Genomic DNA, 18,273 nt, shown 5'->3' on the forward strand with positions numbered 1-18,273 from the left:
CACTTATTTGAAATAGGTGGTCTCAAATTTCTCATAAAACTGAGACCATCTATTCTAAATAAGTGGTCTCTCTTTTTAAAACAAGAGACACTTTTGATGAAATGGTCTCTTAAGCCAAAGAGACCTGTGAGCTAGAGACCACTCCTAAAGTAGTCTCTTTGGCCATTTTGATATGGTCTCTTTGGCCAATTTTGTAGTAGTGATAGGGAATAAACTAAAGTTAGGATAGATATTGGCGAATGAGCCAAAGTTAGAATTAATGGGGACAATTTTTCCTTTAAATAAATAAAAATCAGAATTTAATATTTTGTAAAATAATATTTTTTTAGTTGTTTAAAATTCTTGTTATATATGTTGGAGATGTTAAACTCATATATATTTCTCTCTCTCTAGATTTTCTCTCTAGACTTTTTGTTTTTTCTGTGAAGTTGGCATGGTGGATTCTACAGATCCACCGGATCCATCTATGAGTTCTGATCAAGAGATGAATGACCTTGATCAAAAATCTCCCTCTCCAGTTGTTAGTTTCCGTGAAGTGGTGGCTAGTTCATCCCAATGGTTTGAAGAGGCTAGGAGGATTATAGCAACATCGACAGAGTGGTCTCAAGATGAAGATATAGGTCCAGTTTCTGGTCTAACTGTCCGATTTGATAAGGATACTTTAGATCGATTGAGGAAGCCTTGGGGTTTAACATTAATGGGAAAGTGTCTGGGAACTTCAATCAGGCCGGCTTTTATGCTCAATCGAGCACGAATTATGTGGAAAATTAAGGGCGGATTGGAAGTAATTGATCTTGGTCATAATGTTTTCCTGTTCCGTTTCACTATGGAGGATGACTATGAGAGGGCTTTGTTTGGAGGACCTTGGTTCGTTTTTGACCATTATTTAATGATGGCGAAATGGAGGCCGAATTTTAGAGCTTCTGAAAATCCTTTTGACAAGATGAATGTTTGGATTAGATTCACTGAATTGCCAGTGGAGTATTATGATAAATCAGCTCTATTCGAGATTGCAAAACTAGCAGGAACACCAATTCGAGTGGATTATGCAACGGATAGATTGACTAGGGGAAGATACGCCCGGGTCTGTATTGAAATTGATTTAAGCAAACCTTTGGTGACAAAGGTTTGGATTGGTGGCGCGTGGCAACACATTTCCTATGAGAACATCACTTCTTTGTGCTTTACATGTGGCAAAGTTGGTCATGTTCAATCTCAATGCATGTTGAATAAAAAGCATGAGGTGGAAGTCAAAGGTACAGGTGTTGATCAAAATGCGTCATCAGAAGAGCAAATGAAGTTGGATTCTTCAGCTAATGAAGTTAATGGGCCGCAACCTGATATTATAAAGGCTACAAAGCCCACAAGCTTGGTTGGATCTCCCTCTAAATCCAACTCATTTCAAGTTCTGGCGGAAAATGATGTTCATGGAGAGTTTGGGCCATGGACTTTGGTGACAAACAAGAAAAAGCATTTCAAATCTGTTGATAATAATAATAGAAGAAGTGTTACAAAAAATAATGCTCATAATAAGGTTGATAATAACAATCAAAAGTCTGTTAAACAAATTATTGTTGATAATAGCAACAAAAGAAAGATCTTAATAATATGAAAAATAATTATGTATATAAAAAAAAGAATAAAGTTTTTGAAAAAGTTAGTTCTATAAATCAGACTCCTAATTCAGAAGGTCCTACTATTAAATCAAGAAAGGAGGATTTTGTTCCTATTTTAGAGGATAATAAGGGGGTTAGTGTGGAAGTGAGTAATAATATTTCTACTCCCAAGTCTAATCAAGAGGAGATTACTGAGCCTAATCAGGCTTTAGAGGAAATGTTAGTGGATAATTCTTCAATCAAGGTTTTAGAATCAACAGGTGTCGTGATTGTGCCGCTGTCAAATTCCACTAGACACTTGGAAGAAATGCAACTTGATGTTCCTTCTACACCCTTGATTTTAAATACTCATCAGTCTTATAGTAAAGCCCTCACAGAGGATCCTCTCTCTTCCCCTCTTTTAATAGTCCCTAATTCTGATTTCATTTCAACAAATCAAAACCATCAGACCTCCAACCATGCAAAACCAAAAACATCCACAGTTCTCCCAAGCTCTACCAATGATAACCTATCAGAGGCGGCGAGTTTCAGATCAGGAAATCAATTCCAACTCTCAGGGGCAGGAGCCGATTCTTCAAGGGATTCCAGTTCACGAATTGCAGCAGGGATCGAGGTCGACCTCGAACACCCTTCAGTTGTTTCCCGCTTCCCCAATGATAAAAACATTGTTGATCAAAAAGAGGTCGGGATCCCCGACGGAGATAACCGGTGCAGTGAGGTTGTTAGATGCATTGAAGAGGAAACAGGAGGCATTATCAATTCACTTCTACAAATCCCTTGTTTTCTAGACGCTATTGGCTCGACGCTATGTGTGAGGCGTCAACCCAAAAATAGATTTCCGCTTTTTTTTGACGTTTTTTTGTGTCGAATTAATTTCTCGACAATGTACATCGTCGAAAATATAGAATGCATTTCACGTGACTCAATGCAACCCACAACTTTAAAAAAAGCGGTGTACAGGGAATTTAAAAAATAAAAAAAATTCATATACTGCCCAAACACCCTAACACATAATAGAGACCTAGCAAACCCCCCCTCCCCCCACCTCTCTCTCTCTTCTTTAGCTTTCAGATCTGAAAAACTTCATACACTAAATCGAATTGTTCATCACTATCCTTAATTCTTATACAATCTAAGTTATTTTTTTAAAACAGCTTGAAATTCAGCGAATTTGGGTCGAAGTCGTGTTAATTTTCTTCTGCTCCCTTTTCAATTTCTTCAATTTATGGTAATCTCGTTCTTTTTCTCATCAATTTCCTTACTTGTATGCTTAAATATCATTTGGATATACTTAGTTCTTTTATAATTACATTAAATTTTTAGTTATTGTGTAGTAGAAAGCCATTGTATTTAAATCTAGGGTTTGATCGTATGGCGTGTTGGGTGTAGGGGATTTAAAAAGCGAATTAGTTTATTTATGCTTCATTTATTGAAGGTCTTGGTCTAACTGGGAATCTCAATTGTTGTAGAATTTCATTTGATTTTGTTTTATTACTCAAATAAACCCTTTGGGCTGGTTGTTACGCTATGAACTCAGAAATTGTGTAGATCGCATGTCTTTTGTACCTTATAATTTGTTGATCGAACCCTCTCTATTTTCTTGGTTTTTTTTTATAACTAAGATGTGCTTCTAGGTGATTAAAGATGCTGGGATGGGTTATTTGTTTAGAATGTTTTTTTTAATTGCATATGTATCAACTTTTGTCTGTAGACTAGAAAGTGGGTGAAAAAGTGTAAGACTCCTGTTTATGCCTCAATTATCCTTACGGATTGAACTAGTTTTGGTTGAGATGCTCGTGTGTGAGTTTATGATAATTTGATTTGTTTGGAAAATATGATAATTTAATTTGTTTGAAAAAATGCTTAAATAGTATTGGTACTTGTTGTCTTTCTCTGCACAATTAGGTATTAATTCATATGGTTTTATTGGAAAAGATGAATTAGATGGTGATAGTGACTCTTTTATAATGCCTAAATGGATCGAATGTTACTTTGTAGCTTGACATCTTTTCTTAGTTTCCACCTTTTTTGCATTTTGTTAGGTTTATATTATGGATAGTATGTACAAGTTTTCTATTGTAGTATTTAGAATTTTGTATGCTGCTTGTTTTCTAATTTGCATATGCTTTTTCCTTCTCATTATTGTGTTTTTAATCTAGTGATTGATGTTATTAATGGAGATGGACATCCTATTCTTAATATGGCTTGTAATAGATCAAGTATCTTTGTTTTTGTTGGATAGTGTAGCATATGTGGTTGGTGTTATAGCCATTAGTATCTTATAGAAGAATTTGTATTTAACACATTTTAATTATTTTGTCAGAATATGTATTTTAATTATGTAAAACCCTGCTCACTATGAATATATTTCATTGACCTTTTTTTCCCCCTTTTGATAATTTATCTGACACTGCTGGACAAGGGGCTTCTCAAGGAGAATCTTCAATTTTTCTTATTGTTCCCATGTAGTAGATTTCATTCTAAAAAATACTGGTCAGATCACATTTAATTTTGTGATCCTTACACTAGGTACAAAGCTGAATTAATTTTGCTTCACTTTAATTTTAGCAACCTTGATTTCAATTTTTACATTATTTGTTTACATGTCCTGTTAAATATACAGTTTTAGCATATACAATATATAAATAATCATGGTGACAACTTATAAGTGATGCTTAAGTTTAAGGTCCTATATATTGCGTGTCAGAGTAGATTAACTAAGATTAATAACTTTTGTCATTGTTAATGAAATATAGACTCTAAGATATGTTTATGGATTATATCTTTTTCTTTACAACGCAAAAAAGAACAATTTAAAATGTGATATTTGTGATCATCTTGGTTGTCAGGAACAATTTAACATTTGACATACGTCTTATAGGAATTGGTCTTTGCTATTTTGTTTTGAAAAATGCTTCTTCTCATAATGATTGGTGATGTTTCGTCATCTTGGATTAATGTTTTTGTTTTTAGTTAAGAATTATATAGTTAATTTATATATATTCACATGTAGGTGTTTAAGTAATAATTAAGCTAGGGTCTGACTATATTTACTAGTGTTGGGAGCATTTGATTTGCAGAAATATAGTGTATAACATAATGCATGGTTTTATGACTCATATCTACTTATTCTATTTAGCTGCTTATGTTTTTTATTTCAAATACAAAATTTTAACAATTTCTTACATATTTGATATTTTGGTTGTCAATTATATTTTTCTTATGAGTGTTTAAACAACGATAATGTTTAACTTTTCAATTTCATCGACTTATTTTATTCTATCTCTAACGACATCTGGTCACCTCTCTTTGGGTATTTCTAGTTACTACTAATACTTTACTCGATTCGTATTTATTTGAGATTGCTCTAATTATATTCATATGATTTATTTGGGATTGCTCAAATTATATTCATCTGATTTATTTGTCAATTTAAGTGATTGTGAATTTGTGGTGTATTTCAAGCTTCTCTGAATTGTTTTGATTGATTAATGTTTATATTTTAATAATATTTTAAGCTAATTTTCTGTATTGGGGGTTAGGGGATTTAGATGAAAATTAAACTACAAGTCACAACTTGGATGAAATGTGAATTCGTGGTGCCTATCTCATGTGGGGCATATGGTTGGACAGAAACATTACAGTTTTCCAAGGAAAACCAACCCCCATTGCAGTTTTGGTGACTCGGGTTCAGAGATGGTGCAAGGATAATGAAAAAAACAACAAGGCAATCCATGCTTCCCCTGCTCCTGCTCGTCAAACCAGTTCGAAGGTATGGTTACTCCCCCTGCAGGCTGGATTAAATTGAATACTAATGCTTCTCTATATGAGTTGGAACTGGGGTTGTAGCTCGTGATTCCTTGGGCAATGTCCTGTTTTCAGCGTGTAGAAGACTGAAAGTGTGGTGGCAGCCTGAGATAGCTGAAGCAAAGGCTGTTGTGTGGGCTTTAAAGCTGGGCAGATGCTTTGGTATTGACAAAGCAATCGTTGAGACAGACTGCCGGGTAGTCACTAACAGGTTGGTGAAAGGAGCTACTCATTTGACAGATTTGGATGTTGTTCTTTGTGATGCAATGCGCTTGGGTACTACTTTTGAATGAGTATGCTGGTCTCATGTTTGCAGGGAAGGAAATGAAGTGGCTCATAACCTTGCAAGAGTTTTTCCTTATGATGTAGAGCAAATTTGGGAGAGTAAAGTTCCCTTAGAAGTCTCCCCTTATGTACTCATGGATCCTCTTATCCTCTTATTTTGAATTATTAATCCTTGCTCGCCCTTTAAAAAAAATTATAAGTTGGATTTATATTTGTTATAATAGAAAACTCAATACTATCATGAGATATTGTAAAAATACTATAATATATTTGTATGCAATAAAAAAATTTGTCCTAATTTTGTTGGATATATATTTTTTTATTTTAGTAATACTAGTATTTTTCAGTGATTTTTTTTTTTTGTTAAATATATTCTAGATTTTTTATATAGAATATGGAAAAGAAAAAGTGTTCCCTACATATTAAACACCAAATATATTATATTCAAGACCCAAAAAGGCGTCGCCAATTTTACAAATCTAGACATAAAAAAGCGTCGCTAAATTTGAGAAAGTGCGCCAACAAATGCAAATTTCGGCGCTTCGTATAAAAACTAGGATACAATTAAGCGTCGAGATTTGCGACGCTTTTTGATGTTGTCGAAAAAAATATTTCGACGCTTTTTAGCGCCGCAAAAAAGCTTTAAAAGCGTCGCTAAAACGCGGATTTTGTAGTAGTGATTCTTCGAGAGGAGGAGCGAGATCGAAAGTTCCCATTTCAAATTCCAAGAAGAATTCCGGTTTTTCACTTGCGATTAGAAACCAGAGGTCAAAACATGGCAAATCACCTTATCGCAACGTTCATCTCTCAGGAGGCGGTGGTGGGAATGCAATTGCAGGTTCGATTTTACCGATTTCTTCAAGGTCCGAGGGAAATTGTGGCTCAATAGACCCCCTTGTCATTGGAAGATCTAATTCCAATAGGAATGTCGGCACATTGGAAGGATTGGGAGGTGTACTACCTCCCCCTGAATCCGGGTCCGAATGATTGTCCTTGAGTTACCTTGTAGCGCCCTGTTCCTAATTTAAGGATGAAGTTCATTCTCTGGAATGTAAGGGGTGCTTGTAGGGATGAATTTATCCCACATGCACGTCACTTAGTCAATATTCACAAATCGACTGTTTTTGTTTTTCTGGAAACTAAATCTGATGATCTTAGAGCAAGGCAAATCATGTTACAACTTGGTTTTCATGATTTTAAAGCAATTGAGGCTAATGATAAGAGAGGGGGTATATGGCTCCTTTGGAAAAGCACCGTTGATATTGCTGATTATAAGGAGGATTTCTCCTTTTTTCATGTTTTGTTTCACTTTAAAAATACCAACAATGAGGCTTTAATTACTGGCATGCATGCTCCTTCCACGCCTAAAGAAAGGCATGAAATGTGGAGGGAGATGCAATCTGATCTTCCCCCTCCAGGTACCCCGTGGCTCTTATTTGGTGACTTAAATGAGGTTACTTCTCAAAATGAAAAATCTGGAGGTCGTATTTTTAGACATGCTCAATGTAAAGATATGAATAATTTCACTAATGCTGCAGGACTTTTTGATTTGGGCTATAATGGTAATCCATTTACTTGGAGTAACGCTAGAGAAGGAGCTACTCTTATAAAGCAGCGTCTTGATCGTGCCTTGGGGCAGCATGGGTGGATCAATTTCCTCACACAAAGGTTTTTCATCTTCCTTTCACCTATTCTGATCATTCACCTATCTTGATAGATTGTACTAACCCTAGAATTAATGGTCCATTTCCTTTGCGTTGTAAGGAAGTTTGGCTTTCACATCCTGATTTTAATAGTTTCTTTGTTAGCAATTGGCTAGAGCCTTGTGATGATTATTTTTTAGGTATGTCAAATTTTCAAAATAAGATAAAGGATTGGAATCATAATATTTTTGGATGTTTAAAATATAGCAAAGATATACTTTTGGCAAGATTAGGTGGTATTCAGAGTTATTTAGCTAATAAACAATCGGCTTTCTTGATGAATTTGGAAAAGGATTTATTATTGGAATTAAAAGATATTTATGATAAAGAGAGAGTAATTTGGGCGCAAAAGGCTGGAATTAATTGGCGTAAAAATGGTGATTTAAATACTAAATATTTCCATATCTTAGCCAAAATAAAAAAGAGTAGAGGAAAAATCTTGTGCCTTAAAGACTCGAATGATATTTGGATTACAGATGATACTCTTTTAAAAAATATGGCTACTGAATTTTATAAAAATATTTTTCAATCAAAAATTAGGAATAGAGGAGGGTCTGGTTGTTTTGAGCCTTTTAATAAGCTCTCGGCTATTGATAATGGCTTGTTAGCTAATTATATTCCTAGTATGATTGAGGTTAAAAATTGTTTGTTTAGTATGGAGCCAATGAAATGTCGGCCTGATGGTGTTCAACCAAGATTTTTCCAAGCTCACTGGGATTCTTTGAGTCATATTTTATACAAGCTATGTGCTGATAGTTTTTCTAATGCTTCTTTTAATCCGGAGATCAACAAATCTTATATTTCTCTTATTCCTAAGGTTGATAATCCGGTTAATTTGACTCAATTCAGACCAATAGGGTTATGTAATACAGCTTATAAGTTGATAACCAAATTAATTTCTTTTAAGCTTAGATCCTTTCTAAATAATTTGGTTAGTCCTCTTCAATCCAGTTTTATTCATGGAAGGGGAATTGAGGATAATGTTATCATAATCAAAGAGATGTCTCATATTTTCCATAAAGCTAGGATAGGAAAAAACATAATGGCTCTCAAACTTGATCTAACTAAGGCTTATGACAGTTTGGAGTGGAATTTTATTGAAGAAACCTTAATTGGTTTTAATTTTCCTATGAACTTTGTTAAATTGATTATGTTTTGCATTACCTCTCCTCAAATCTCAGTGTTATGGAATGGAGAGATTACTTCTGAATTTACTCCCTCACGGGGTATTAGGCAAGGAGATCCAATGTCATCTTATATTTTTGTGTTGTGCCTAGAAAGACTTTCTCCCATGATAGAAAACAAGGTGAATCAGAAACTTTGGAAGCCGATTAAGGTAACTAAATCTATTTCCTTGTCACATATTTTTTATGCGGATGATGTGTTCCTTTTTGGACAAGCTTCTAAAAGCAATATAGGAATAATTATGAAGGTTTTGCAGGATTTTGGGGATATTTCTGGTTTAAGGGTCAATCAAAATAAATCAACAGTTATTTTCCCAAAAAAAATGAATTATAATATAAGAAAGGATTTAATCACTGAATTTAATTTCACTTCTACTTCTTCCTTTGGTAAGTATTTAGGAGTTGAAATTCATCCTAATAAGTTAAAAAAAGGTGATTATTTTGGTTTGCTTGATAAAACTTTTAATCAAATCAAAGGTTGGCAGTCCAACTTGTTAAATATGGCGGGAAGGTGTACCTTGGTTAAATCTGTTCTTTCTTCCTTTCCTGTTTATTTAATGCAAACTAGTATTCTTCCTTTTTCAGTATGTGAGGATATCGAAAGAAACTGTCGGAAATTTCTTTGGAATAAGGTTGATAAATCTAGATACTCCACGAGATTAGGATGGAATCATATCACTAAGCCTATGGAAATAGGAGGATTAGGGATTAGAAGATTAAAATTGTGGAACATGGCCTTCATGGCTAAGTTAGGGTGGATGATCCTTACTAAACCTGACAAATTATGGGTTAGGATTTTGAGTGAAAAATATTTGAAGAGAGGAGGTCTTTTCGATTGTCATGTTAGCCCTAATCATTCTCAAATTTGGAAAGACATTCTAAAGGGCAGGGAGTTATTAGCCTCGGGTTTAAGGGTAGGAATTGGTAATGGGAGTTCTACTTCATTATGGTATCATCATTGGCTAGGTTCCTCAATTTTAAAAGATGTGATGATTTGTGATATTCCTCCTCATATGGATAATTGGAAAGTGTCTAATATAATCAAGGATAGAGCTTGGTATTTGAATGACATCCTTCACCTTTTACCTCAGCATGTTATCAACATGATCAAAGCCACACCTTTGTCGAAATTTACAGATTTAGAGGACTTTATCACTTGGGATTTAAGCAAGGATGGTATTTTTAGTGTTAGATCAGCTTATCATTTTCTTTTGAAAGGAAAGTGCCAAGCTTCTTCTAATATTAATTCTTGGAAAGGTTAATGGAAAATTCAAGCTCCCTTTAAATATAGAATGTTCTTATGGAATTGTGCTCATTCGATTTTGCCCGTGGCAGAAACTTTGGCTACCTATATGCCGTTAATATCTCCTATATGTTCTAGATGTAACATTTACTCAGAATCTCATATTCATATCTTTAGGGATTGCTTCTCTTCCTCAATTTTGTGGAATGATATTTTTAACAAAGTTTATCTTCCTAATAATTTCAATTTTGATATTTTTAAAAATTCTTCTTGGGAAATTTGGATAAACTATAATCTTGGTTTAGATAAGAAGTGGAAGATGAATTTTGTTACAGCTTTGTGGCACCTCTGGTTGCATAGGAATAATACTGTTTTTGAAAAAAAAAAACAGATTGGTCCGATCTCTTTATTCACTAAATTCCTCTTTGATTATAAAATTTTCAAGTTCAATGTTACAGGAGTGCAAGAGCAGGAAGGGTAAGGAGCAGATTTCTTCTAATTCCGATTGGAAGGCACCTAGAGAAGGATTTTTCAAGATAAATACGGATGGTGCTTGGCTTAATTCTGCTGTCTCTTCTGGAGGAGGGGTAATTAGAAGGTCTGATGGTTCGTGGTATGTGGGATTCTCATGCAAATATGATGCAATTTCACCTTTTCTCACTGAGCTCTATGCTATGAATGATGGCTTATCTATTGCAATGGATTTGGGGATCAAAAAGGTGATTGTTGAAACTGATGCCAAAGTCCTTCGTGATATGCTAATGACATCAGGTCCCAATCCTCATCACGAGTTAGCCGCAACTATTTGTGATGTTGCTGCTGTTCTGTCTAAGTTTGAGGTTGCTGTGGTTACTCATATCCCAAGAGAAGGGAATGAATTGTCTCATCGTCTTGATGTATTTGGACGAGAGATGGTTGTTGGCTACAAGACACACTATCTGGTTCCAGAATGTGTTTCTGAATTGTACGAGTCAGAGAAAGCAAATGTCGCAGAAGCAACAGCTCATTAGAGACAGAGGTTCTTTCTCTTTGCATATGGATGATGATGTTGATATAGTTATTGCTAGCTTTTGGGATCTTCAGATGAATGCTGCCAGTCTATAGATTTCAGTTATGGAAGTACATAGCTTTTGGATAATTACTGATGTATATACTGTTCTCTATAGGGGTTCAGTTTCAACTTAAATCTTAGCCCTTTTAATAGGCTTATTTTGCTGCTGCATCAACTTTCCTTGTATATATCATGGGATGTATAATGTAAATATCAAGGCTATAGCCTTTTAATATATATATATATATATATATCTTTTATTTGTGTTAAAAAAAGAGTTGTTGGAGATGTTAAAACTTGTTAGATTATAGTATATATCACTAGATCAGGTTTATCTAAGCTAGTAATTGGTATATTTCTATAGCCAACAAATAATTGGAGGCATGTACCCTGAAATCCTCTTAGCTACAAAGAAGCGACGTGAGTGAGGGTCGAGGGATGTACCACGCTGTAAGATCTATTCAATGATTGTTGCTTCAATGAAGAAAACCTATGTTTGACCTTTTTTTTTAATGTACAAGTATTTGTTATGTTAAATTTTGATTTCATATGTAGATTTCTAGCTATGACAATTTAGTAATGAATTGGTTATTAGGGGGCTATATAGACCGTTTCCCTTTAGAAAAAAGATTTTAAAACCAATAATGTATTGGCACATTAAACAAAATAACCATGCACCAGATACGTACAACTAGTTCCTAATTATATATATTTGACTTATTTTTTGGGACAAATAATGTTTATTATCTTAATCTCTTGTAAATTTGCTTTATTTTTTTTGTTGAAACCCAATTCTCATTCCAATTTCCTTATACTCATTCCTCTAATTAATTTTGTGTTTACCATTACTCTTATTTTTTAGGATCATCATTAATTTATACACTTTATTGGAGTATATTCCATTATTCAACATCAATTAGAGCACCAGCATTCAAGAGGAAGCAGCAATCCTTTCCCAGTTTCTCTCTCCTTTCCTCCACTTGACACATCACACTCTATTTCTTCCACATCACTTCCCACTATCTCCATCCTTTTACTTATCTTCTTTCTTAAATATTTCCAACATCAATGAGTATTATACCCCATTTAGTCTCTCCTATTTACATCAATGAGTATCATTTCCCATTTACTCTCTCATATTTACATATACCCCACCATATATTCTCTCTCCTATATACACACTTAATTATTATTAACTTTGTAAAATATGTTTATTATTATTATTATTATTATTATTATTATTATTATTGATTAGGGGATTTTTATCCACCAATCACCGTCTGACAAGTGGACCAACCAGGTTCCGCCACGTGTCCTTCACGTAGGCCAATAGGAGCCTGCCACGTGTCAATCACAGATACGTCCTCTACGGACCAATCGAGGCACGCCACGTGTCCACCCATGCCAAATGGGAAAACCGGCCAACAAGGCCCAATCCTGTCTAGAGGCCCGGCCAGCCCTAGGTTTACCCTAAACCTAGAGAGTGCCACGCTTCTCAAGACTATAAATACTTAATTAATCCTCATTAATCCGGGGATCAAGAAATCAAGAGAACATCAAGCAATTGAGAGAGCAATTGATCAAGCAATTAATCTCACCTGAAGAACAGAACAGAAACATTACGGAACACTAATAACCGGCTAATCTCGCTAACAAAGCAGATTACCAACATTAAACACTCTCACCTAGAGAGATCTTATTACTTTAATTTCCGTATTAATTACTCCTTAATCAGGTACTAACTTGACCGTTGGAGGCGGAGCTCTCAGGAGTCTCCGTTATTTTGCAGGTACAGGCGTCCGGTTCCAGTCTCGGAATTGTAACTCTCCCGCAGGACATCAGAAAACCCCGAAACATTTGGCGCCGTCTGTGGGGAGAGTACTTCAGAGATGGCATCCAAGTCTGTACCGACTCCTGAAGAGAGGCGTCCCCTAAACGACCCTCAAGTTCAATCGGACCATGACACCGAAAGTGAATTTGAAGTTGAAACTCATACAGCTCCAGACGGGACCCTAAGGGCCCGACGTACCCGTCATACCGAAAGGAGGGAACGGGAGCATCTTCAAACAGGAAGCGAGCCAGCAGGCGCACCGCCTGCTCGGCAACAGCCGACTGATGGGTCTGCTCCCATCACAAGGAACGAACTCATGACCTTCATGAGGGACTTCAAGGGAGAGATTCAAGAGTTGATCAACAAAAAGCCGCCTGCTTCAGTCAAAGAGCAGTCGGCCAAAAAACCTTCCACTTCACTGAAGAGGAAGCCAGTTCAAGGGCGAGAGGCGACTCCTCATCCTAAATCCAAGAAGCGGGAGCCACCTGCTCTTGATTTCACAAAATTCCGTTATCCTACGGGAAATAGGAAACCGGTTCGTCATATTCAGGCGGACGGGTCAAAGCAAACGTTCACAGATGCTCGGCTACTGCTAGAGCAGAAGAAGAGTGACCGATTGTCAGAGTCGGATTCTACTTCAAATTTTCAAGATAGTTTGCGAAATGCCTCGATGAGGCATACTCAGTCGTACCATGAGAGTCAGTCAGGCGGCACCTCCCGTCAGTCCGGCTTTCATAGTGCCCAGGCGGTACCAAACTTACCATTTGTGCCGCAACAACAGTATTTTATGCAGCCACCTCCATTTGGTGGACCTGCAGCAAAAAACGTCCAACCTATGGACTGGCAGCTACGGTTGCTTAGACTTGGTGAACAGCCGTCGGCCTTCTCCAAGGAAATTACTGAAGCCGCTCAGCCGGCCAAAGTAAAAAATGTACTAGTAGGCGCCTATGACGGCACTACTAACCCAGAAGACCATCTGATGGCATTCACCAACCTGATGTACCTTCAAGGGTTGGATGATCCCACTTGGTGCAAGTGTTTCCCAGCGACTCTCAAGGGAATCGCACAGCAATGGTTCGGCAACCTGCCGACTGGTTGTGTAAACAGCTTCAGGACGCTTGCTTACTTATTTGCCTCCAACTTCGCCATGAACATCCCTGCGAAGAAAACGACCCTTGATTTGGGAACAATTCAGCAGGGCGAGAAGGAGGGGCTTCGTTCTTACATCAGGCGGTTCAACCTGATGAGAATACAGATTCAAGGGTTACCGGATGAGGTAGCTTATACTGACTTTTTTAGAGGTCTCAAAGACGGGTCTACCTTCAAATTTGATTTAGTTCGAAAAAGGGTGGCGACTCTTCAAGAGGCCTTGATTGAAGCAGAAGCCTATATACAGGCGACTGATCTGTGTACAATAAAACAGTCGGATGGGAAAAGGTTCGACAAAAGAGAAGGACGACAGAAACAGTCGTCTAACAAAGATGAGAAAAGAAAAGAGGTCTGGGCGGCTGATTCCTCTAAACAGCCGGCCCAGAAAAAGAAAAAAGAATTCAAACCATACTCCCCAAAGTATGTGTTTAACAAGGATAACCAGTTTATCCTAAAAGAAATAAAGGGACGGTTCTCAATTGAGAAGCCGGTCCCCATGAAGGGTTCTGCAAACAACCGGAACCAAGACAAAATCTGTGCTTATCATGATGACGTTGGTCATCACACCAATGACTGCATCAGTCTCATGCGGTACCTAGACCGCTTGGCTGAGCAAGGTGATCTTGACACTTATGTCAAGAAATCTACGGGGAACACTTCCTCAAAAAAGCAGTCGGCCAAAAAGAATCAACAGGCCGACAGTTCCGATACAGATGATGCAGTCGTCTACACCATTGCAGGCGGCTTCTCAGGAGGCGGCCCCACTATTAGGGGCAACAAAGATAATATAAGGCGGTTAGATGTAAATTCCGTTCACCAAGAACGACCGTCCAAATATACATTTCCTGAGATTGTCATCACTGAAGAGGATCTAGGAGGGGTAAGGGGGCCGCATGACGACCCTCTCGTTATTGAATGTAAAGTGGCCAACCAGAGAGTTGGCCGAATCCTCATAGATACCGGGAGCTCCTCAGATCTCATCAGCAGCAAATGTCTGTCAAAACTGAAATATCAGACGGACTGCATACATCCGGCCTCCCACCCTTTAATAGGGTTTGGAGGAGGAGTCGTCCACCCACTGGGACGAGTAGATTTACCCATTCGCCTGGGCGAAAAAGGGGAAGGACGACACATGGTAGTCCGGTTCCTAGTAGTAGAGGAACTCTCGGCCTACAACATGATTCTGGGTCGACCAACCCTGAATAATTCCAAGGCTGTTATAATCCCGTCTCTTATGCTGCTTAAGTTTGAGAGGGATAATGGAACAGTCGGCTCCCTAAGGGGAGATCAGAGGATGGCCCGAGAGTGCTATCTCTCGGATGTCAAGCCCACTGTTATGGCCACTGGGTCAAGCGGAGAAAAAACAGACCTTGACAATGTCAAGGAGAGTGCGCCTGTTCAAGAAACAGGCGACAAAAAGAGAAAGGCGTCCCAGACAGAGTCCGCAAGAAAAGCAAGAAAATAGCAATCATTGGCAGAGGAGCGGCCGGATGAGTTCCGCCCTCAGCCGGCTGGTGAGCATGCGGACTTGATCTTAGACGACTCACGTCCTGACCGAACAGTCAAAGTTGGGACGACTGCTCTGAGAAACCTTGGTGACGACTTTCACAACTTATTGAAAGAATACAAGGACATCTTTGCATTTGAAGTCCATGAAATGCCAGGCATTAGTCCTGATCTGGCAGTACATAAACTCGCTGTGGATCCGAAAAAGAAGCCGGTACGGCAAAAGAAGCGGAACCATGGCGAAGAAAGAAGTCAGGCGGCAGCCGCCGAAGTTAAAAAATTACTTGATGCAGGGTTCATTCTGCAATGTTACTTCCCAGACTGGGTTGCAAATGTGGTACTTGTTAAAAAGCCGAATGGCACCTGGCGAATGTGTGTAGACTACACAGACTTAAACAAGGCGTGCCCCAAAGACAGTTACCCTCTGCCTAAAATTGATAATTTGGTCGACTCAACAGCCGGCCATGCCTTGATGAGTTTCATGGACGCCTATTCTGGTTTCCATCAAATTCCCTTGTGGAAGAAAGATCAGGAGAAGACGGCCTTCGTCACTGATCAGGGGTTATACTGTTACACGGTCATGCCGTTTGGTCTTAAGAATGCCCCGTCTACCTTCCAACGAATGATAAACACTGTGTTCTTTGATCAGATTGGGAGAAACGTCGAGGCATATATTGATGATATGATTGTCAAGACTAAACTTCAGAAAGATCATCTGACGGACCTCCGAGAAACTTTCGCCACACTCAGGCGGCACCATGTCATGCTCAATCCCAAGAAATGTGTATTTGGAGTTGAGTCTGGGAAATTTCTCGGATTCCTTATCAATCAGAGAGGAATAGAGGCGAACCCTGAGAAGGTGCAGGCGGTCATTGACATGCAGTCGCTTCGTACCATCCGAGAGGTTCAGAAGTTAACAGGTTGTCTGGCGGCCTTGGGGAGATTCCTAAGCCGATCAGGCGACAAATGCCTATACTTTTTCCAGGCAATTAAGAAAAAGGCAAGGTTTGAATGGGGGCCGGATGCTGAGGCCGCCTTCCAGAAATTAAAAGTTCACTTGCATTCCTTGCCGAGGCTGGTCAGCCCTTTGCCCAAAGAGGATCTCTACATGTACCTGGCCGTCTCTGATCATGCGTTAAGCGCTGTTCTCCTTGCTGAAAGGGACGGCTGTCAGCACCCGGTTTACTTTATCAGCCACGTACTGAAAAATGCCGAGTTGAGGTATCCCCTAGTGGAGAAATTTGGTCTTGCACTCTTCATGGCTGTTAAAAAATTGAAGCCCTACTTTTTGGCACATGCAGTCGTCGTGTATACCGACCAACCAATCAAGCGGCCCCTTACCATCATGGAGTCGTCAGGACGAATGATCAAATGGGCCATAGAAATACAGAGCCTCGAAGTTACTTTCGAGCCTAGAAAAGCAGTGAAGGGGCAAGCCTTTGCTGACTTTATTGTAGAGATGACTCGTCCTCCTGACTCTCAAGTTCCAGACCAAGTATGGAAGGTATATGTGGACGGAATCTCTACTTCAAATGGTTGTGGAGCAGGCGTCGTATGTCAATCTCCAGAGGGCGACAGGTTCGAGTATGCTCTACGCTTCAGTTTTCAAGCTTCAAACAATGAGGCGGAATATGAAGCTTTACTAGTCGGGATCCGCATGTGCAAGGCGGCAGGGGCAAGAAAAATAGACGCCTGTTCTGATTCACAATTGATAGTGAGTCAGTACAATGGCGAATACGAAGCAACCCATCCGGCCATGATCAAGTATTTACAGGCGGTCCGACAAGCAGTCGGCTCCCTTGAGGATTTCCATCTGATCCAAGTGCCGAGATCAGAAAACAACCAGGCGGATGCACTGTCAAAATTAGCATCATCCGCCTCCTCCGATACTCCTCGAACTGTTTTTTGGGAAGTAATGGAGAAGAGAAGCATCGAGGAAAACCCTATTGGAATCCTAGACAGAAGCTCAACCTGGATGGATTCAATCAAGGCATATCTGACAAACGGTACACTACCGGATGATCCTCAACAGGCGGCAGCACTGAAAAAACGAGCCTCCTGTTTTGAAATGATACAGGGAGAACTTCACAAGAGGGGGTACCTTCAACCCTTCTTAAAGTGTGTTACTCCTGAAAAGGGACGAGAGATACTAGATGATCTTCACTCTGGTTACTGTGCTTCTCATATAGGTGGTAGGATGCTTGCTCAAAGGGCAAGGCGGCAGGGCTACTTTTGGCCTACTTTGGAAGCAGATGCAATGGAGATGGTGAAAAAATGTGACAAGTGCCAAAGGTTTGGCAAATTAATTCACCGTCCGGCTACTGACCTCACTACCATTCACAGCCCACTACCGTTTGCTAAGTGGGGCATGGACATTCTGGGTCCATATACGCCTGCTACAGGCGGTAGAAGGTATATACTTGTTGCCGTTGACTACTTCACTAAATGGGTAGAGGCGGAGGCTGTAAAGGGAATCAAGACGAAAGATGTAATTTCATTCATTTGGAAAAAACGTCATCACTCGGTTCGGGGTTCCATGTCTATGGTTTTTGATAATGGTCCCCAATTTGAGACGCCTGTTCTCAAAAGCTGGTTGGGAGACCAAGGAATTGCACACTACTTTGCATCTGTCGGCCGTCCACAAGCAAACGGCCAGGTAGAAGCCTTTAATAAAATCATCTCAGACGGTCTCAAGAAAAAGATTGAACGAGCAGGCGGCCTATGGGCGGATGAACTACCACATGTTCTCTGGGCCATTAGGACGACTGAAAAAGGGGCGACTGGAGAAACTTCATTCCTCCTAACTTATGGTGCGGAAGCTGTTCTTCCAATAGAACACTACGAGCCGACTCTTCGAGTAATGCTATATGACGAAGAGGCAAACTGGGAAGCCATGCG

At 38.9% G+C, this 18,273-nt stretch overlaps 2 protein-coding genes across 5 annotated transcripts; both read left to right on the forward strand.

The window, feature by feature from the left end:
- The first annotated feature begins 215 nt into the window (after nt 1-215).
- LOC110719113 lies at nt 216-6,006 on the forward strand. Of its 4 annotated transcripts, none has more exons than XM_021898011.1 (2): nt 216-5,634; nt 5,740-6,006. In XM_021898011.1, exon 1 carries the CDS (start codon nt 434-436, stop codon nt 1,610-1,612), a length of 1,179 nt encoding a protein of 392 aa, XP_021753703.1. In that variant the 5' UTR covers nt 216-433; the 3' UTR covers nt 1,613-5,634; nt 5,740-6,006. The 4 variants fall into 4 exon arrangements, with proteins under 4 accessions (XP_021753703.1, XP_021753705.1, XP_021753706.1 ...); XM_021898013.1 differs by having other exon boundaries at nt 216-5,388; nt 5,499-6,006; XM_021898014.1 differs by having other exon boundaries at nt 216-2,844; nt 5,159-6,006.
- A 732-nt stretch (nt 6,007-6,738) lies between these two features.
- Nucleotides 6,739-10,848, forward strand: LOC110719145. The gene is made up of 4 exons (XM_021898050.1): nt 6,739-7,376; nt 7,952-9,852; nt 9,994-10,208; nt 10,297-10,848. Exons 1-4 carry the CDS (start codon nt 6,739-6,741, stop codon nt 10,846-10,848), a joined length of 3,306 nt encoding a protein of 1,101 aa, XP_021753742.1.
- Nucleotides 10,849-18,273: the final 7,425 nt, after the last annotated feature.

The sequence above is a fragment of the Chenopodium quinoa genome, unplaced genomic scaffold (assembly GCF_001683475.1).
Source record: "Chenopodium quinoa cultivar QQ74 unplaced genomic scaffold, ASM168347v1, whole genome shotgun sequence".
In the NCBI taxonomy this organism is placed as follows: domain Eukaryota; kingdom Viridiplantae; phylum Streptophyta; class Magnoliopsida; order Caryophyllales; family Amaranthaceae; genus Chenopodium; species Chenopodium quinoa.

Bases quoted from the DNA above. Each gene is read 5' to 3' on its own strand.
- LOC110719113 (XM_021898011.1), top strand. From the start codon at position 434: ATGGTGGATTCTACAGATCCACCGGATCCATCTATGAGTTCTGATCAA.
- LOC110719145 (XM_021898050.1), top strand. From the start codon at position 6,739: ATGAAGTTCATTCTCTGGAATGTAAGGGGTGCTTGTAGGGATGAATTT. The intron at 7,377-7,951 runs GTTTTTCATCTT...ATCAAAAATTAG, and splicing joins ATCAATTTCCTCACACAAAG to GAATAGAGGAGGGTCTGGTT. The intron at 9,853-9,993 runs GTTAATGGAAAA...ACATTTACTCAG, and splicing joins TAATATTAATTCTTGGAAAG to AATCTCATATTCATATCTTT.